The sequence below is a fragment of the Populus trichocarpa genome, chromosome 5, assembly GCF_000002775.5.
Source record: "Populus trichocarpa isolate Nisqually-1 chromosome 5, P.trichocarpa_v4.1, whole genome shotgun sequence".
In the NCBI taxonomy this organism is placed as follows: Eukaryota; Viridiplantae; Streptophyta; class Magnoliopsida; order Malpighiales; family Salicaceae; genus Populus; species Populus trichocarpa.
Genome location: NC_037289.2, coordinates 14,818,670 through 14,840,556, shown reverse-complemented (window position 1 = coordinate 14,840,556; position 21,887 = coordinate 14,818,670). Strand labels below are relative to the sequence as shown.

Genomic DNA, 21,887 nt, shown 5'->3' with positions numbered 1-21,887 from the left:
TCCTCTAACCTTGAGAATTGTTTTATCTTTGATTAAATCTTTTCATCATTATCACATCTCAAAGTTCTCTTCAACATCAATATCATTTTATTATTTGTAATTTATATAGTTCACCTCCCTGTGGTTCGACCTCGGTCTTGCCGAATTATTTATTACTTTGACACTCTGGTCTTTGGTTGTGTCACCTGTCAATTACATAGAGCCAATATCTGATATTGAATCTATGAAATGGCTTGAGACCATGAAATCTCAAATAGATTCCATGTACACCACCAAGTATAGACTTTAGATGATCCACTTAAAGGGATAAAACTCATTAAGTCTTTAAAAGAAAGACTGACATGTAAGGTAATGTACAGACGTACAAAGCTAGACTAGTTGCCAAAAGTTACAAACAAAGACAAATAGATTGACTTTGATGAAACCTTCTTATTGGTAACTATGTTAAAATTCATAAAGATTTTGCTTCATATAGCTACATATTATGATTATGAGATTTGGAAAAAAGATGTCAAAATTATAATCCTGAATGGGAATAAGATGTGTATCACAACTTGAAAGTTTTGAATATAAGAAATTTACCAATAAAGTGTACAAGTTATAAAAATTTATTTATGAACTTAAGTAAGTTTCAAGGAGTTGGGATATCCATTTTGATGAGATAATCAAATAGTTTAATTTTATAAAAAATATGGATAAGGCTTGTGTTTATAAAAAGGTTAGTGGGAGTGGAGTTGTTTTCCTAATATTATAAAAAGGTTACTTTGAAGGCTGCAATTTCCATGCTCTTCCTTATTTTATTTTCTTGCCTTAGATGTCCAGAAAGGTATGGATGTTAGCTTTTTAATGCCACTTGAATCACTTCATTTCAACCTCTAGAGCTCACGCTCTGCACAAAACATCGACTGAAGGTCAAATCTGCCAATTATCTCCAATTTACTCATTTTTGCATCTTTCATCCAAAAGTGCCTTCAAAACATAAAACAATAAATATCAAGGCATTTTATATATAAAACATAAGCAAAACACTAGTTAAATGTGGGTGAAACTATCGAATAATATGGTTGCATCAAATACCCCCACACTTTGCTCTTGCTCGTCCTCGAGAAAGGATAGGTAAAATCAAATTGAAGTTAAATTAAATCAAATCACTATGACTAATCTCCTAATCTCCCATCAATATCCAAGAATATATGCATTATAAACAAGAACACAATCAAGAAGGAAAAAGAGTATAAATTTTCATGAATTTATTTACGTGCAAACTTCAAAACTCAATTAATCATCGGGATTTAAATGAAATCAATGTCATGCCAAAATGATAGGTCCTCTCATTGATATACACTCCAACATTCACGTGTTTAGGGCTTATGTTTTTAAATCTCTCAAATTCAATTAATGAATATGTTCTACCATAAGCCTGCTCTTCAATCTCATCTCCATTACTAACATATTACAAGCAATGCATAAATCAAAAGTCTTATTTTCCGGTTGTAATGGGGTTAAGGTTAAGGTGAGGTAAAAAAGAGTAAAAGAAAAGGTTCAAACCAAATAAAGTAGAGCATTATGGAAAATGATATTTCAAACAAGATTTTCCATCAAAGCACATAGATTTTCCATCTTTAATCACCAATGCTTAACTTCTTTTGATTTCAAGCTCTTTCAACATAAAATCTTAAGAACATAAAGGAACATTTTTTTCTTTTTCTTTTCTTTTTTTTTCTTTTTTTACCTTTGACAACTTTGCCCATCTTTTCATCAAGCATCACTTCTTCTTTCTTTTCACATAATTTCCAACCATAATTCCATGAGATATCACAAGTATATGCTCTACTAATCCTTGGCCAAGGGAAAAGGAAACATATATAAAGTTAAGGCTTATACATGGATAAAGCAAAGAAAAGATAAACAAGCTCAAAAGGGGCTCACTAACGATAATATTCTTTAGATTGGCTTTTTGGCTCAAGTGGTTAAAATTTCTAATGCCTTTATCATCTTCATGTATATATGTAATGTGAATGTAATCTCAATAAGATATGAAGCAAGTTCTAGAGATACATATCATTGAAAGAATGCACAATCAAAGAATATAATGTTGAAGGCTCCAAAACTTGTATTGGTATAACACTATAAAATCAACATGGCATATTCTCAAAGTCAATCCCTAAACCAATTAAACCTTAAAACTTGCATGCACACTCCTTTATTCGATTTATATCTTCATCTATCTTAATTAATTCTCATATGTAATACTCACATTCTCATAAACCAATAAGAGTTCAAAAGATCAAACATAGAAATTTGTTTTTTTAGAACAACAAAGAAAATCAAAATAAGAAAACCAATATTCTCCCAATACCCCCACACTTAAAACACAACATTGTCCTCAATGTTGAAATAAAAGAAAAGAAATATAAGAGAATGACAAAAATAAAGTAAAATGCGAAAAATAAAAGATTAAGGAAAAAGAAAGCAAATCTGGTTTTTTTTTCTTTTTTGTGTTGGGTTGCCTCCCAGTAAGCGCTTTTGTTTTATGTCTTTGGCTCGACATATTGCATGCTCATTCTTCATAGATTGGTTCAGCTAACTCCGCAGAAGCGATGAGTTCTGTCGTCCAACCTTCATAGAAAGGTTTCAAACGATGCCCATTGACCTTGAGTACTTTGTTGGTTTCTAAACTTGTAATTTCAACTGCACCATAAGGAAAAACATTAGAAACAACAAAGGGTCCAATCCAACGAGAACGCAACTTTTCAGGAAAAAATTTCAAACGCAAATGATAAAGAAGGACTTTGTCTCCAACATTAAACTCTTTTCTTGTAATCATTCGGTCATGGAGACTCTTAGTCTTTTCTTTGTAAATCCTTGCATTCTCATAAGTATCATTTTGTATTTCTTCCAATATAATTCCAATCTTTTTGGGCACCAAAAGGATAGGCGCCACCCATTCACTGTCCATGATGGGGTGAATGACTCCTGTATCATGGGGAATAGTTTGCAAAGCTTGCAAAGCCAATGCTGATTCATGCACGTTTTGGGAAACACATATATGCCTCTCCATCTCTTCTATCTTGGTAAAATCATAGTCATAGCTCAAAGCTACGCTTAATCCATCCTCACTATCAAAATCACAAACTTGCTGCGCACACTTATCAACTTGGTCATAACATGTGATAGAATAAACATTGCTACAAGGATATGTCATTGCATCATGAAAATTAAATTCAATTTTTTCATCTCCTACCTCCATAGACAAAGTATCCTTACCACAATCAATTTTTGTATTGGCAGTTTTCAAGAATGGTCTCCCAAACAATATAGGAGTGTTGTTTGATGAATCACAAGAATCATGTTCCATATCAAGAATATAAAAGTCGCATGGAATGACCAAACTATCAATCTTGACTAGGACATCTTCTATCACACCAAGTGGGTAAACAAAACTACGATCCGCAAGTTGTATTACAATGCTAGTTTTATTCAAAGGCTCAAGACTAAGAGAACCATAAACATGTTTAGGCATAACACTAATCGATGCACCTAAATCGCACAAGGCCCTTTTGAAACCAGCATTACCAATAACACATGGGATAGTAAACGCACCTGGGTCTTTTTACTTCAAATGCATATTGTTTTGAACAATAGCAGATACAACTTCACTCATACTTACCATTTCATGACCTTTTAGTTTGAAAGCTCTCTTGGTAGTACATAACTCCTTCAAGAATTTGGCATACTTGGGAATTTGCTTGATAGCATCAAGCAAAGGAATGTTGAGTTCTACTTTCTTGAAAACCTCTAAAATCTCTTTTTCTTTGTCCTCTTTCTTTGACCTAGAAGAACTCACAGGAAAAGGTGGAATTGTTTTAAAACTGGAATTCATTGAGTGAGGAGTTACCTTTGGAGTGTTGGTCGATGTTTCAGTTTGTGGAGGAGGAGGATGTTCCTTCTTTGTACTCAATTCAGTTTCTATCTCTTTTTCTTCCTCCATCTCAATTTGTTTTGACCTTTTCTCTTCAAATTCTTTCCCACTTCGCAGCATGATCACACTAACATTCTCCATGCTTGGGAGGGCAATTTTCCATTCATTTGTGCTTCCAATTTCCCCACACTTGAAGCTACTTGCCCCATTTGCTTCTCCAAGTTGTGAATACTTGACCTTGTTTCCTGTTGAAAAGACATGACATTTTGTTGCAAGGTCAAAGTGTTAGAAGCCAAAGTTTTCATCATCTCACGAAGATCATCACTGGATGACGACCCCATAACATTGGAGTTTGTGAATGGAGGGGGTTGTCTTGCTTGATAATTCTGTTAGGGCTGAAATCCATGGGGATGGAATTGTCGGCCTTGATTGCCTTGTTGAGGTTGGTTCCCATACCGTAAGTTGGGATGATCTCTCCATCCAGGATTGTACGTGTGGGAAAAAGGATCATACTTATGCTGAGGTTGTCCATTGAATGCTCCATTAACTGCATTAGCTTGTTCAATGTAATCTTCTTGCATTGTTGGGCACATATCTGAAGCATGTCCTTGTAAGGAGCATATGCTACAAACTTTCACTTGCTGTACATTGCCACAAGCCAAAGAACGCACAAGAGAAGTAAGATCATTAACTTTATTCTCAAGGTTAGAAATACTTACCTCATTTACTCGTTTATTTGTGAAGTCTCCACGAGTGCCAAACTGTTTTGAGTTGGCTGCCATGTTTGAGATCAATTGGCGTGCAGCCTCGGGTGTCTTATCTACCAATGCCCCTTCACTTGCAGCATCAATGATACTACGGTCAGTAGGCATCAATCCTTCATAGAAATATTGAATGAGCAGCTGATCGGGTATTTGATGATGAGGGCATTGAATGCACAGTTGCTCAAATCTTTCCCAATACTCGGAAAGTGTCTCTCCATGAGATTGTCGAATCCCACATATTTCTTTCCTTATGTTGGCAACTCGAGATGCTGGGAAATACTTTTCAAGGAAAATCTTCTTCATGGCATTCCAAGTTCCAATGGAACCTGGGAGAATAGAGAAAAACCATGCCTTTGCTGCCCCTTTCAAAGAGAAAGGGAAAGCTTTCAACTTAACTTGTTCTTCATCAACTCCATTCGGTTTCATGCCAACACAAACCATATGGAACTCCTTGAGATGAGAATGAGGATCTTCTCCTGCAAGACCATTGAATGTTGGTAACAAATGTATAAAACCAGATTTGAGCTCAAAGTTTACATTATTGTCAATGTTTATGCACAATGGTTGATTTTCCACATTAGGAGCAGCAAGCTCCTTGAGTGTTTGTTGTCGTGCAACCGCCATGATGTTGAGGCGAGCTTCCTTTCTTAACCTGCGTAAAGTGCTTTCTATTTCAAGATCAACCTGCACTTGAATTTGATTAGTAGAACGGGTCACAGGCATAAATCGCTAAGAAAACTCAAAAGAAAGCAACCCACACAAGAGATAAAAAAAACAATGCAAATTATATGAAAATCCTACGCTAGAAAACTAAAACAGCCTAAAAACCTTAGAAAACAGTGGAATTTAGCCTCGATATGGTGGGGCTAGTGGTTTACCACTAGTCCTATTCAGAACGTCGTTTCCCTTAAGGACACAAAAGGTCGAAACCTAATTCCACCAAAAATTCTGTTTTGAACAGTATCGCTGCCGCAAGTGAATAGTACCACCGCAAGCAAAAATTATGTTTCTCTTTTTTTTTTTTTTTGAATCACAGCAAATAAAAATAACAGTACAAGCACAAGAATCAACTAAAATTACCTCCCCGGCAACGGCGCCAAAATTTGTTGCAATGTCGCGGTCGCACAAATTAATTACCCTAGCTTCAAACACAACACACAAAATAGTATAGAGCAAGCAAGGGGTCGATCCCACGGGGAAGATTCAAGTCAGATTTTTATGCTAGATGATATGCAATTTGGGGGGGTTTGGATGTTATCTAGGCTAAAGCAAAAGAAAACAGAAAACTATCAAACGAAATTTAATAAAATCAGAAAATTATTAAGAGAACAAACCTTGGTCACAAACACATCCACCTACAGAAATCAGAACTGATCATGAAAACGAAACATTAATTTATATTCTGAATATTTATCTCTTCTTAACATTGGTTAGTTAACGGATCCGCCGTATAACTAACCCTAACCATCAAACAACCACAGTGTCTGCACTAGTAATTTAATTCAATGGCAGCCTTAAGAACTAGATAAGCTGATTAATCAAGAAAACATAATTGTCTGCAGTCTATGTTTGATTTGATTGAATGTTCTCCCTAAGATTAATAACGTAGATCCGCCACAATTATTAAACTCAGTTGCTTCACAAGTTCATATACCACAACTCCAGTTTTGATATCAAACTTAGCAATAGATTGTCTATAATAATAACTTAGAGTCCGCTCTAGCAATTAAAATAAACAATCATAGAAAAATAAGCATAGGAGAACAAACATATTCATCATATAAACTGAAAAGAAAAGGTAAAATAAATCTCACAGTTCTTGAAATCCGAAGGTTTCCGTGTCCTTGCAACCAAGAAAAAGTGTTTAGCCTTGCATGTTTGTTGAACAACTAATCAAAAAGAAGGAAGAATGCATAATTTCGTGTTTCTTAGAGGAGGGGGGTGTCTTTCTCCTCTTGGCTGGCTACCCCCCTTCTCTTCTCTCATTCTTTTTATATCCTAGGAAACCCTAGGTCTCTATTTTACAAAATAGTCCTCCATTAAGTAGACTGTTTACATTTAAGTACTTCAATAACTATTTTCCTAAAAAAAGAGAAATAGCCTTGCATGAAATCTTCAAAATTTGACTTAGAGGAGCTAAATTGCTGAAATAAAAACTTGGATATCGATTTAGATGCTTTGGAATGTAATTTGGACTTGTTTCTTCACGAAACCTGTTTGCTGGCAGAATTCAGATGTCATCTTTCAAAAATCATATCTCCCTCATATGACATCGTTTTTGGCTGAACTTTGGAGCGTTTATAGACCTTTGAGTCATGACTCCAACAACATTGCGTTTGCATCAATTGGACTTCTGTAGCTCCAGATATTCAAGTTGAAATGGCCGAAGGTTAACATTGGCAGATTGCGAGATTTGACTTTGAAGGCTGCAATTTCCATGCTCTTCCTTATTTTATTTTCTTCCCTTAGATGTCCAGAAAGGTATGGATGTTATCTTTTTAATGCCACTTGAATCACTTCATTTCAACCTCTAGAGCTCACGCTCTGCACAAAACATCGATTGAAGGTCAAATCTGCCAATTATCTCCAATTTACTCCTTTTTGCATCTTTCATCCAAAAGTGCCTTCAAAACATAAAACAATAAATATCAAGGCATTTTATATATAAAACATAGGCAAAACACTAGTTAAATGTGGGTGAAACTATCGAATAATATGGTTGCATCAAATACCCCCACACTTTGCTCTTGCTCGTCCTCGAGAAAGGATAGGTAAAATCAAATTGAAGTTAAATTAAATCAAATCACTATGACTAATCTCCTAATCTCCCATCAATATCCAAGAATATATGCATTATAAACAAGAACACAATCAAGAAGGAAAAAGAGTATAAATTTTCATGAATTTATTTACGTGCAAACTTCAAAACTCAATTAATCGTCGGGATTTAAATGAAATCAATGTCATGCCAAAGTGATAGGTCCTCTCATTGATATACACTCCACCATTCACGTGTTTAGGGCTTATGTGTTTAAAAAGATGTCAAAATTATAATCCTGAATGGGAATAAGATGTGTATCACAACTTGAAAGTTTTGAATATAAGAAATTTACCGATAAAGTATACAAGTTATAAAACTTTATTTATGAACTTAAGTAAGTTTCAAGGAGTTGGGATATCCATTTTGATGAGATAATCAAATAGTTTAATTTTATAAAAAATATGGATAAGGCTTGTGTTTATAAAAAGGTTAGTGGGAGTGGAGTTGTTTTCCTAATATTATAAAAAGGTTACTTTGAAGGCTGCAATTTCCATGCTCTTCCTTATTTTATTTTCTTGCCTTAGATGTCCAGAAAGGTATGGATGTTAGCTTTTTAATGCCACTTGAATCACTTCATTTCAACCTCTAGAGCTCACGCTCTGCACAAAACATCGACTGAAGGTCAAATCTGCCAATTATCTTCAATTTACTCCTTTTTGCATCTTTCATCCAAAAGTGCCTTCAAAACATAAAACAAAGAATATTAAGGCATTTTATATATAAAACATAGGCAAAACACTAGTTAAATGTAGGTGAAACTATCGAATAATATGGTTGCATCATATATGTAGAAGACATATTATTGATAGGAAACGACATTTCTTTACTTTAGTTAGTAAAGATCTGATTATCTAAGAATTTTTTTCATGAAGAATATGAGAGAAGCAACCTATATACATAGACAAGATGTAAAAGGTTGTTTGGATTGTCTTAATCCATGTACATAGACAAGATGCTAAAACAGTTTAACATGGAAGAATCCAAAAAAAAGATACTTACCTATTTCACATAAGATAAATCTCTCCAAGAAAATGTGCCCTAAAACATAAATTGAGAGAGAGATGATGGAAATGATTCCATATATTTTGGATATATGATCCATAATGTATAAGATAATATGTACAAGACCAGATGTATCTTATGCTTTTCGCATAACGAGTAGATATCAATCTAACCCAGGTGAAAGTCACTGAAAGATAGTTAAAAGTATTTTTAAATACTTAAAAAGAATAAAAAATATTTTCCTGGTCTATGTAGGAGATGAACTAGTAGTTCATGGTTATTTGGATGCTAGTTTTCAATAAGATATTGAAAATAAAAATCTAGTCTAGTTATATTTTACTCTAAATAATGGTGTTGTAAGTTGGAAGAGTTTCAAATAATAGAAGAGACAAAAAAAGATTGTTTGGATCAAGAAGTTCATCATTGAACTAAGTGTGGTTCCTGACGTTATTGATCTAGTAGTCTATTATTGTGATAACAATGGAGTTATTATACAAGCAAAGGAACTAAGGTCTCATCAATGATCCAAAGATGCAATTAAATAATTCTATTTGATTAGAGAATCATATAATAGAAGATGTAAAGATAGAGCAAGCACCTATTGAAAAGAATCATATAATAGAAGATGTAAAGATAGTGGTTTAGTAGATGCTTTTACTAAACCACTATCCCAATAAAAGCATTATTGTTAAGTAGAGCGATATGGTATTTGATATATGAGTGATTGGTTTAAGTGCAAATGGAAGATTGTTAGTGTATATGCCTTGTAGTCAATCGGTTGGTTACAAGTGGCATTGACTTTGTTCATGTATATATATTTAATTTATTAATAAAGGCTTATTTATCTTTAATATTCATCAAATATTTGATTAATGAATCTAGAGTAAAAATAAAGTTCTTGAAACAAAAATGTTTTGCAAAGAAAATTATAAAGTTGTTATAATTATAGGATTCCTACTGCATCAAAGTATTATTCCTAAATGTCCTGGTTAATGATTTATTAAGACTGAACATTAGTTAGAGTTGTTGAGACTGATATATATTATGTTCTTTTTTTTATGAAAGAAAGCAGTTGTTCTCATAAATAGAGGTATAAGGGATACCCATAACTAATATGTAAGTGCTTTTCACATGACATGTACACTTAACAGGCTCGCATGAGATTTCATATGGAAATATTACTTGTGTCTATGGAAAGGTTCACTTAACAGTTATGTAAGTGATCCTTTTACTTGAGATCATTAAGTTATCTTATATAAGAAGTATTATATTTTGATCATGTTACACATTGTCCCAATCATAGGTAGATATTGGGTTTAACATGAATTATATGAAGGTGTTTAAGTAATCAAGAGAGGATTCATCACCCTTGGTGAATTAGGAAAAATATTTCATTTGTTCTCAAATAGTATTGATTGTAAATCCTTGTGTAAGGTGGAATGAGATTTGAAAAGAGTTTCAAGTCTTATTCAAAGAATCAATAGCTATGGTGTCGAGAACAAACATGATTTTATAGGGTAGACACACTCCATGCTATAATGTCTAAATCTGAATATTCTTGATGTAGGAATAATAATTACATTGAGAAACTAATCACTGAAAGATAAGTCAAACCACTTATGACTTTCTTAATATTTGAGGGATCATGACAGGTTGCTAGACATTGTACTTGATCTTCAAATATAAATCAATCAATTTTTGAATTGATAATAAATTAATTTGTTTAATTTATTTAATCATATTTTATTTAGGATTGTGATTTATATTTGGATCAACTTATAAGGGAACCTAATGGGTCACATACATAAGAACCACTTGTCAGAAATTAAAATGGAATAATTTATCAAGTGTTACTTGATTGTAAATAAATTTTAGAAATTAAAGACTTGAATATAATTAATACAATACATTACAATTCTAGACTTCAAAACAATCAAGTACGGACTTGATTGAATAAATTTCTAAAATTAACTTAAAAAAATATGTGTGATATTATTTAAGGGGCAAATTGATATTTTGTTATTTATATTATTTTTAGATTTCTCTATAAATAGATTGTTATGCATCTTATTTGTTATGAGTAGTGAAGAAAAAAGGTGAGGAAAGTACATGACGTAAACACCTAAAACACAAAATAAAAAAGCTATCATTCTAAAGTATAATAATCTCTCTCTCATAAAAGGGTTTAAGGGATTTCTTATTGGTGGTTTATGTGGATTGCTGTTAGAAGCCAAACATTTAGATGACTTATGGTTTGTGACAACTTAAACTTTGAAGCAAATATTTAAAGCCGAAAAGAACATCTAATCCTCAGGTAATTTTCACATAAAACTCTAAAACAACTCAAAATTTATCTAACGGGATCATTGGAATCCTGAAAAATTTTAAATTTACCATTTTCATATATATATATATATATATATATATATATATATATATATAAACCCAACAATGATTTCAGTGCAGCCTTTATAAGATTCCAAATGAAGAGTTGTTCTCTTATCATTAACTATAACTAAAAAAGATCATCTTTTCATTGTGGATTGCATTGTGTAATCCACAGTGGTAGGTTGATGCCTTTTAGTTATAGGTTTTTTTTTGTTTTTTTCTTTTTAATTAATTTTTTTTATTTAATTTAGTTTGTTAATATTAATTTTTTTTTCTATTTAGTTATCACATTCTCATGACACGGATCCTATGTTTGATGGGTTAACCTGGTTTGGTGGGTTAACCTAGTTGATTCAGATTTTTTTTCTTTTTCTTAATTAGTTTTTTTCTTTAAATTTTATCTTTTAAGATCAATTTAATTGACAATTAAATTTCATGATTTATTTTATTTACTTTTCATTAGATTATCGTGATCTCATGAGGAGATTTTATTGTACCTCTCCTCACAAAGCCCTATTCATTGGAACAATGTTTTGCTTTGTTTTTTTCTTTTCAATTAATTTTTTTTGTTAAATTTTATTTTCTAATATTAATTTTATTTTCTATTTAGTTATCACACTTTCATGACATGGCCTTGCAGCCAGACCTAAGGCTTTTGGACCTGGCGTTGCAGTTAGACCCACTTAAACTTGGGTTATGCAAGTTTAATATTATTATTAATATTAAAAATATTATCATTTGTATTATAAATATTATTTTTTTATTATAATGAATAATGCTAATATAATAATTAATAAATTTGAAAAAAATATTATTAGTTATTAGTTTTTTTTGTCTTTTTTTTCTTTTTTGTTAATATTAAATTTTTTCTATTTAGTTATCACACTCTTACGACACGAATCTCAGGTTTGACGGGTTAACCTGGTTTGGTGGGTTAACTTAGTTGATTCAGATTTTTTTCGTTTTTCTTAATTAGTTTTTTTTCTTCCAATTTCATATTTTAATATCGATTTGTTTGAGAATTAAATTTTATTATTTGTTTTGTTTACTTTTCATTAGATTATCATGAGGGGATTTTACTGTACCCCTCCTCGCAAAGCACTATTCATTGGAATAGTGCTTTGGTTTTTTTTTCTTTTCAATTAATATATTTTTTTTTGTTTAATTTCATTCTTTAATATTAAATTTTTTTCTGTTTAATTATCACACTTTCATTACACGACCTTGCAACCAGACTCACATTTAAGGCTCTTGGATATGGTATTGTAGCCACACTCAAGACTCTTGGCCTTGGCGTTGCAGTCAAACTCACTTAAACTTGGGTCATGCAAGTTTAAAATTATTATTAATATTAAAAATATTATTATGTGTATTATAAATATTATTATTTGTATTATAATGAATATTGCTAATATAATAATTAATAAATTTGAAAAAACTATTATTAATATTGAAAAACAACCATAGATTTAATTTGAAGGGTAAAATTAAAAACTATAAGAATTTGGGTCGGACATGGTTAATATTATTATTAATATTATAAATATTATTATTTTCATTATTATTAATATAATCATTAATAAATTAAAAAAAATATTACCATTGAAAAAAACTATAAATGTGATTTGAAAGGTAAAATTAAAAATTATTTTTGTTGTTGTCGTCGTCGCCGTTGTTGTTATTCTTACTATTATTATGATTATTAGTGCTATTATTATTCTTATTATTTTTATTATTATTAAATTTGAAAAAAAAATATTATTATTATTAAAGAAAAATCATAAATTTGATTTAAAGGGATTAAAAATTATAAAAACTCGGGTCAGACAAGTTTAATAATATTATTAATATTTATAAATATTTTTATTTTTATTATTATTAGGGGAATCAGACCCCAGAAACTTAGGTTTGGCTAGGGCGTCAGACCCAAGTTTATAATCATTAGTATTATTCTTATTATTTTTATTGTTATTTTTATCATTATCATTAATAATTTTTAAAAAATATATTATTACTACCGAAGAAAAATTATAAATTTGATTTCAAGTGATACAAAGCTATAAGAACTTAGGTTAAACAAGTTTATTATTATTATTATTATTAAAAATATTATTATTTATATTTTAAATATTACTATTTGTTTTATAATTAATATTATAAATATTACTCTTGAGTCAGGTGTTAACTAGACCCAAGATTTTTGGATCTAACTTTGTAAATAAAGCTTCCACTCTTGAATCTTAACTTTTATTGATATTTTTTATGTCAAAAAATTAATCTACAGCATAGCGTGAACTACGCAACTAGTAATAAACTAAACTGGTTCCACACCTTTGTCTATCTCTTGTAGCACTTCTTCTGTGCACCCTTACTTGAAGAATAAAGCAGCCGATATGGATCTTCTGAGTCAATTGCTTGCGATTGGGTCATCTTTAAGCGAGGGCATGGAGTCTTGCAATCTTCCACGAATAAAAAAAACAATCAGAGAAGGCAATCTCTGACCAGGAAAATAATATCAATATTAACATAAAAGGAAAATATATTATTTACATGACATGAAAATATATTGTAAATTTGGATGGTAAGATGGTAAAAATAGACTGTAAAACCATAAATAAATTTTTATAATTAAATTTATTTTTTAAAAAATAATATTTTAAACTTCTAAAATTCTACAAATATCTTATAAACTATAATCAACTCATAATTTTTAACTTAAACTAACATGGAATTATTCAACTACTACAAGACATCTATCTCATGTATCTGACTCCAATTCTTGTTATTAACATCACCTTCACCATCATCAATTCTTGTACACACGGGGCTTGTAGCTCAGTGGCCTTGGCAGACTTTGCCCTGCCTAAGTGCCCTGGTTCGAGCTCTCGTGTGTACCCAGTACTTGAGGGTCTAGCTGCTGTGGTCCATCGTGGACTTGTTCCGCCCCCCTCCCGGGTTCGACCCTCTATGTGCACGCCTGTCACCCCCGCGGTGCCTTACCTGCTCCTGGGCTTGCAGGATGTCCAGTGGGCCGTGGGGAATAGTCGTGGTGCGCGTAAGCTGGCCCGGACACCCCACGTGAATAAAAAAAAAAAAAAAACTCTCACCTTATCACAACATCAATCTAGTACTGCTACAATCATCAACTTTTTCATCCTAAGCAGTGTCCTCGTCATTCCATTATCGCCTCCGGCTTTTTTATTTCTTTTCTTTTCGATCATCATTTGTTCCTGGACTCATTATTTTAATTATTATTATTATTACTATTATTTTACTGTATGTTTTATTTCTTAGATATTTGAAAAGTTGTTGTGTGAAAAATATTTGATGAGAAATAATTTACGAAAAACTAACATTCCTTAAGTGAATAGATCAAGGATGATAAATGGTGAGTAATCTAGCCCGTGTAAAGTACAAGTTGTAAATGTAAATGTGAAATAAATTTGGAAATGAACTTGAGTAATTTAGGTCAATAGAAACCCAAACGAATTTCATGGCTTGTTTATCATAAATTAAAATAAATAATTTGATAATATTTACTAATAAAAGAAAAATATCGAAGTGGCCATTTCAATAATAATAAAAAAAAAGTTAATCGTTTTTCTCGTTGCCCATTAGGCAGGACGGAAAGAACTAGTTCCTGGGCTCATCTTGTGCTGGGCTGATGGGCCTGTATTTATAGTTTATATTTTACATAAAATGATTTACTACAGTCCACATGTTTTTCTCAATTTTATTTATTAAATTCGATCAATTCCAGGTTTATTTTCTTGTTGATAATTTTTATCTGCAGTTTTCTAGGTTTCCTGTGATTAGATCAAGAGGATATTTATTTTTACCTTGTTTTCTCAGCCTGCTGATAATTGGATTAAGAAGATTTTAAAATAGAGTGACGGTGCGTACAGCCGAAAACACCATCATCACAAACGCTGATAAAATATTTGATCATTGATTGAAGATTACCCTCCCTCCCGCTATAAAATCATACAAAGACGAGCAAGCCGTATTTATATTTTAAATGACATCTAAACTTCAGCTTAAACCCTAAATATCTTATATCCTAGTCATAGAGTTTGATTTCAATTAGCAAATGACATCTAGTCATATGTTGCTTGTGAGAAGACAAGAATCTCGGCTAATGTTTTAATTCGTTGCAGTGCCCTTCCAGCACAAATCCCTCGTGACAATTCAATGCCTGCGTCAAAAGCCCTCACAAGATAAGAATGCAAGGATATCAAGTACAAGTGACCTGGCACCCAAATTGAGATCTAAAAGTTACAGCAACACTACAGCTTCAGCACATTGAAGCTCATACAAAATACATCAATTATCTTCAAAGTTGCCACCAGCTTGTTAGATATGAAGATAATGCCTCCATTTAATTGAATGGTGACCCAGAAGGCGCAACTAGACCAAGAGTTTGCATGACTTTCGTTCTCCGCAATTCTTGTAATCTTCCAAAAAATGTTCCACCAGCCTAAGAGCGGCAGTTCAATTTTGTAAAATCAGTTTTGTAATGGGAAAAAAAAATATAGTAAAAGAACTGCTATGTAACAGGGAAAGAATGAGTATTGTTTATACTTACAGAACTAGGGCTAAGCTCATGTTTCTCCTGCTCCTCGTCTTTCTTAGGGCTTTGATAGTTAGCGTCTTCAGCAGCACTTGAGCTTTTTTGCTTGAGTCTTTTCTTCTCTCCCTGATCATGGGTTTTATTTTTTGCTTGTCCGCTGGTACTTGTGAAATTCCTCTTGAGTTTATTCCGCATCCCATCTTGCTTAGGTGTTTCTCTTTTTGAATTCCCTTCAGTGTTTGGGCTATCAAATTTAAGTTCCTTTTCCAACCCATCTTGATTGGAGACCTTACTAATGGCTTCCTCAACAACTTTTGAAAGAAAATTGTCATCCTTCATCTTCCTTTGCGGTGTATTCATATTGATTTGTTTCCTTGGGGAGATTCTAGCCTATTACCAAATTAATATTCATGCAGCACATGTGACACCTCCAAAGTCTATGAAAGGGGCAAACTTTAAGTGTTTCGAGATAAAATTAGGCTTTAAATATGCCTCCTGAAGCAAAGATTAATTGAGCTTAAAGTGCAAAATTAAGCATAAGCTCATCATTATGGGACTATAATTATATCTTGCGGGAGACTATCAAACCAAATGCATAACAACATGAATTCTCAATTCCTGTGTCTCAGTCATTTGATTTTATTCTTTATCTGTTCTCTATGATAGTTACTTCCACATTTTATGTCTTAAGTAGTTTCTCTTTCATTCTTTTTATTGCTTTTGTCGCAGTCCTAACCAAGAGTTTAAGCTTTACTTTCCACAATTTTTCCCAAGTCATTACTTTGCTGCAGCCAACTTCATGCACATAGCCATTATAATTCGTAAACGAGAAAGCAAACACAGCCTAGGGAGCACAGGGGAAGATGAAACTTACATGATTTGAGGATTCTATCTCACAGTTCACTCGATTTTGATTGGAATTCTTGACTTTAGAAGCACTGGCTCTTCCATTTGAAGTGCCTGAATAGTACATATATACATTAACTAATTCTTCTATAGGCATGAGCTTCATATTATCCTACCAAGTAAATTTCAATACATCAAAATACATATCATTAGATACAAAACACATCATGTTTTGAGACAGCCACATCTGTTATAATCAAACCAGATATCAACTGACTAGCAACAAATTCAAACTGAACAGTAAGATTTCTTCATTTGATTGATATATAAAACTTTTGTGGTAAAGCATAATTTCTGCTTCATGATTATACTAACTTCGGCTGCATTTGGTATGAGGTTATAAAGGTTCAGTGTAAATGCTTAAATATTAAAAGGTGAATTGTTAAGGATGTAAAAGGTATTGTAAAGTGTTTGGTAGGAAAGTAAAATTGTGTTATAATGGATCATGATAAAGATCAAATCAAATTTTGAAGTAGACGTAATTAAAAAGGTATCAAATAACGTGTAGTGATGGAGCCAAATGATTAAATGCCTGTTTAACCCCTGCTTTTCTAGTATTTAACTTTTATCTGCTTACTACCAAATAAGTGTTTGATAAGGATGTTAATACTCCACTGTGTAATTTTTAGGAGTGGAAAGTGATTCCACAGAGCATATTGGTTCAAGTTAAAAAAGCATGTGAAGTGATATTCTTAGAGAAGCAAGGCTACTTATCTCATTTAAAAGACAAAAATAATTTAAAAATTCTTAAATCACAAAAACACCAATATTACATGGGTCTTAAATTGAATTATGTTGTATTCATGTTTACTTAAGAAAAGATAATGTTTTTATTCTTTTTTCATTATTATATTATTTAAAACATTTCATTTTAGTAATAAAAGTATTCATGTTTTCTAAAAAATAAAATAAAATAAAATAAAATAGTATTTATTTTTATTTTTTTTTTGTGATTATATTATTTCAAACATTTCCTTTTAGTAATAAAAGCATTCATGTTTTAAGGTAATTTATTTTAATTTCTTAAAAAAAAAAACTTGAATTTAAGTTGTCCTTAATAGTAATTTTAAGTCAAACAACAAATTAATAGATTACCAAATGGATAAGTAATTCTGATTCATTACCAAATGGTCTAATATGTGTAATTTCACAACAACAACAACATGGTGCAATATGGCATGATAATCACAACGAGGGCCAAACAAGCTCTAAAGGCAACTGAACAGGGGAAAATGGATATTGAGTTTGGACAAAACAGAGAAAAGGCCATCACAAAAAATCAAATTTTAACCCCCCCCCTCCTTAGAGTAACACTTAAATGCCTAAAAGGGAAGAAATTATAGTATGATTCAAGTTTGCGATTAGCCCACACTCGCAAAATGCCAAGTCCCACGCATAACACATTCATGTCATAGTTGTTGGATAAAAAATATCGGTGATGTTATTAGTGGATTAACTTTATAAAAGTGAGCATGCTGCAACGATAAATCCCTTTTGAGAGTGGACTCACATTAAATTCCTTTTCTTACTATAGTTTTTATTTGACATCATTTTCAAGTATAACCAAATTTGTGCTTAACTTAATCCATCATTCCAATCTCTATGCTCGGCATTAAAAAAAAAACTGGGATTCTCAACATATCCACCAGAATTGATTCGAACAATTTGTACCGCCAAAAGTAATTTTCGCAAACTATGGGAAATAGAGAATATATATGGACCAAATGAAAAACAGAAAGGCAAACCTTTAGAATTGGATCCTTTTCCCTTTGATTGGCCAGATTTTGATTGAGGAAGATCCTATAGCCATATCCAAATAGCAGGACAAACCATAAACAATTAGAATGTATTGTTATGTTTCTAGAAGAGCAACAATTACACTTTAGCAACAAGCTCGATAAGAATAGCCTGAATTAAAGTTAAAAAGGGTACCTGCTCTAAAGCTTCCACAAACATTTCACTATAACAACCACCATTCTCCTTGAGTGTCTAAGGATGTGGAGATAAGAGAGTCAAATAGTATAACAATCAAAAAGCCTTTGCGACCACAAAATACTGAAATCTAATGTACAGAAAAGGATTCTTTTAGAGACAACTTATATATCGACACTTACAATCTCAAACTCGGAACGACATTTAACTGGATCCGCATAAAAGCTGCACATGGGAGACCATGCAAGTTAACATATATAGGCTTACCAGTGAAAACATAAAAAAGTTCGGCATGGAGAGAACACTGACTATTGATAGCTTCCGTATAGCCTAACAAGAACATCTCCCATTGAACTATTACGAGGTTTACTGGTCTCACTGATATTGTTGTTATTAACAACCTACAAGTAAATCAGCAGATAATCAGTCATGTCTGGCTATTCCAAAAGATACAATATAAAGAGGCTTTCATGGTGAAGGCTATGTAAAACTGGCAAACACATAATATGGCATACCACTGCAGGCCACCATGTGCCATCATCATCGCGCCTGACCCACATTACATCACCAAGCACATGCTCCACTTCCAAGTGCTCCGGTTCTAATTCTTCCCCTTCATCATCCCTTTCATGACTTCCAATACTTGCGCAACGTTTACCTTTCATGGCTTGTTGTTTTGGTTCAAAATCTAGTTACAGAAACAAAACAAATAAAAATTCAGAATCAACATCACTATTTCCAACCATAGGAACTTCTCACACAGCTAAACAACCAACAGCATCTTTGCAGCAATCTTAAAAACGTTCTAAGTCTTCTACTAGAGCTGTTATTGCAACCGATTCACACTATAAAACACAACAAGAAAACCAGCTTAATTCCAAGGACCAGACAACGGTACTAAGAAGTGCTAAAGAGCAAAGATTGCCTGGATAAGAACACGAATTATATTATGTGAATGATCAACCAACCAAACCCTAACTACCGCAAATAAATTCTTGCACTATGTGATACACAGACAGCCCAAGCTCCAAAATAGAACGGAAATCTACATAGCTTATCTTTGGTTACCGATAATTGAATCAAAATCAGAATAGAGTCACGGTGACTTTGGCACTTACCGATTATCAGTGCGAGCTGGGTTTAACAAAAGATGCTAGCGAGATCCACGCATGCGAAACACTTTAGTCCATTTAGTGGGGGTTGAGAGGACCGATAGAAGTGGAAATACCGAGCTACTTTTGCTGTTGCCTGTGCCAGTCTAACTAATTTTTCAATTTCTATGTATTTATTCTGGAAGAAGGACTAATCTTGCATCACTTACTGCTGTTAATTTTTAAATTTTTTTAAAGTTGATTTTAAAATATAAAAATAAACAGGGCTGTTAAATAGAAAAAACTCAAGTTTATAATTGATCTGGTTAAATCTAGATGATCTGTTGGGTTAATCTAGAACCCGAGTAAGACCCAACTTTATATATATAGACACACGCTTAAAAAATATAAAATTAATCTATGAATTTATGAATACTTTCACATGTATGTTTTATAGTTTACATTTACATGGATTATTTCTTAATTTTTCAACTTAGAATAATTATATATATAGCCTATATCCACATGGAATATTTCTTAATTGTTCGATATAAGATAAGTATTTATAGTTTACACACGCATGAATTATTTCTTAACATTTTTATATGGGATAACAAAACTATATTTAATGTCTCACATTTTTTTTTATATAACTTATGTCTATATGCATTGTTTCTTAATTTTTTGATACGGGATATCTATATATGTTTACATCCACATAAATTATTTCTTAAATTCTTGATGTGTGATAAATCTACAACACTTCACATTTCTTGTTTATAGTCTATGTAACGCCCAACAAAATTTTGTATTAGGTCGGCCTATACTAGGAGGGAATTAGGGGTAGCAGATCGGCCTACTCTAAGGGAAAAGTGAGGGGGGTAGAACCGGCCTATCCTAGATGGAGATTATAAGGGATTAAACCAGCCTAGGATGAACCAATGTAAGAATAATGATATGGATAATCAGCCTCCCAAACACCCCTTCACATTTATAAGGGATATAAATATAAGAGGAAGAAAAAAAGATGACTCTTCCTCTTCCCCAAAGGGCGGCCAACAGCCTTGGTTGTAGAAGTCTCCCTCTTTCCCAAATCAAAGCCAACAAACCCTGCTGCATCCACCCCATTGAACAAGAGAGAAGAAGGGAGAATTAGAGAAAAACAAAGGGGTCAAAGCCATGGAAGGAGAAGGAGTATAGACCTCTCCCCAAAACTAGTTGCAGCCACTGTTGCAATACACACTCCTTTCCAAGAAGAAAACCAAATCAAACCAGCCTGCATGCAGACCCCCTTGAGTGTAGAGTAAGTAGAGAGATGGGTAAGAGAAGGGGAAACCAAAAGATGGGAGAAGAGAGGGCCTAGGAGCCGGCTGAAAGCAGACAATAGAAAAAAAAGAGAAGAAAACCAAATTAAAGGAAGAACCAAATCACCAAACCTTTCCAAAAATATGTCCAAAACCGTGAGGTAAGGGTATTATCATCTCCTTGGCTGGTTATTTCTCCATGATTTCGGGCAAAGGAAGGGGGAGAGACACTCAAACAAAAGGCTTAGGATTCCCACACCTTTAACTCCAGATTCAACAACAAGATGAAAAGCCTAAAGTAGATAAAGAATGAAAGAACACAAGTACAGATTTATACAAAAGAAATCTGAATACACATGGATGATTTTGAATACACAAACTGAAGAGTAGGGTCGACCATAGTGAGGGCTGGACTGAATGCAAATGTAATGTGATGTGATGCATGGATTGTGAACTTGTTAGAACCTTAGACCATGCTAGAATCAAAACAGAAAGTATATTGGTACTAATGACGTGAATTCTGCTTGTGTTTGATAAAATTGTGTGATAATATGTTAGAATGATGTTATGCGCAGGATTATGTTGTCATTGAACCTTAAAAAGCATGTTAGAACTAAAAACAGAGACCATATTATGTTGATGCCCAAATTCTATTGTGTGATTGATGAAATTTCATGGTTATGAACCAAGTGAATGAAGGTGTGTTTGTAGCATGTTGTTGTGATTATACTTGTGATAAAAATAATTACAAATTTCATGTGTAATTTAAAAGCCAATGGACAACAATGTTCGACCAAAAGGAAGAAGGGGGAAACAATGAAGGGACCTTGCATGATCTTTAAAGGGACAATACATATGATGGAAATGATATCCTTGTGTGATGTTCATTGATTAATAGGTTGCGTAAATGAATTTCGCATGATGAAACTGAAAACATTGAAGGTATGGTTATGTGTGCTAACGGTTTCTGTGTTAGCCGTAAACCATATGCGTTGACGATTTCAGCACCAGCTATGAAACTGTGTTGCGTTGACGATTCCGAGTCAGCAGCAACTTAGTTTTTTTCAATGATTTCTGCGTCAACCGTAAACCATGTGCACTGGCGATTTCAGCGTTAGCTGTGAGACTGTGTTGCGTTGACGTTTCTCAATCGGTAGTGACTCAGTTTTCATCAATGATTTCAGCGT

General features: G+C 32.7%; 1 protein-coding gene across 3 annotated transcripts; it reads right to left on the bottom strand.

The window, feature by feature from the left end:
* Positions 1 to 15,028: 15,028 nt before the first annotated feature.
* On the bottom strand, positions 15,029 to 19,603 carry LOC7486556 (uncharacterized). Of its 3 annotated transcripts, none has more exons than XM_024600342.2 (9): positions 19,424 to 19,598; positions 18,821 to 18,993; positions 18,615 to 18,706; positions 18,488 to 18,530; positions 18,306 to 18,362; positions 18,119 to 18,173; positions 16,342 to 16,427; positions 15,483 to 15,697; positions 15,029 to 15,374 (listed from the first exon to the last, which is right to left on the bottom strand). In XM_024600342.2, exons 2-9 carry the CDS (start codon positions 18,968 to 18,970, stop codon positions 15,305 to 15,307), a joined length of 768 nt encoding a protein of 255 aa, XP_024456110.1. In that variant the 5' UTR covers positions 18,971 to 18,993; positions 19,424 to 19,598; the 3' UTR covers positions 15,029 to 15,304. The 3 variants fall into 3 exon arrangements, with proteins under 3 accessions (XP_024456110.1, XP_002306537.1, XP_052309323.1); XM_002306501.4 differs by having other exon boundaries at positions 15,483 to 15,857; positions 19,424 to 19,596; XM_052453363.1 differs by lacking the exon at positions 15,483 to 15,697 and having other exon boundaries at positions 15,029 to 15,092; positions 19,424 to 19,603.
* Between the last annotated feature and the right edge of the window lie 2,284 nt (positions 19,604 to 21,887).

What these genes read in the sequence shown, in the direction of transcription:
- LOC7486556 (XM_002306501.4), bottom strand. Translation starts at nt 18,970, where the DNA reads ATGAAAGGTAAACGTTGCGCAAGTATTGGAAGTCATGAAAGGGATGAT. An exon ending in GCACATGGTGGCCTGCAGTG is followed by an intron (nt 18,707 to 18,820) that starts GTATGCCATATT and finishes ATTTACTTGTAG; the next exon opens with GTTGTTAATAACAACAATAT. An exon ending in GTCGTTCCGAGTTTGAGATT is followed by an intron (nt 18,363 to 18,487) that starts GTAAGTGTCGAT and finishes CCACATCCTTAG; the next exon opens with ACACTCAAGGAGAATGGTGG.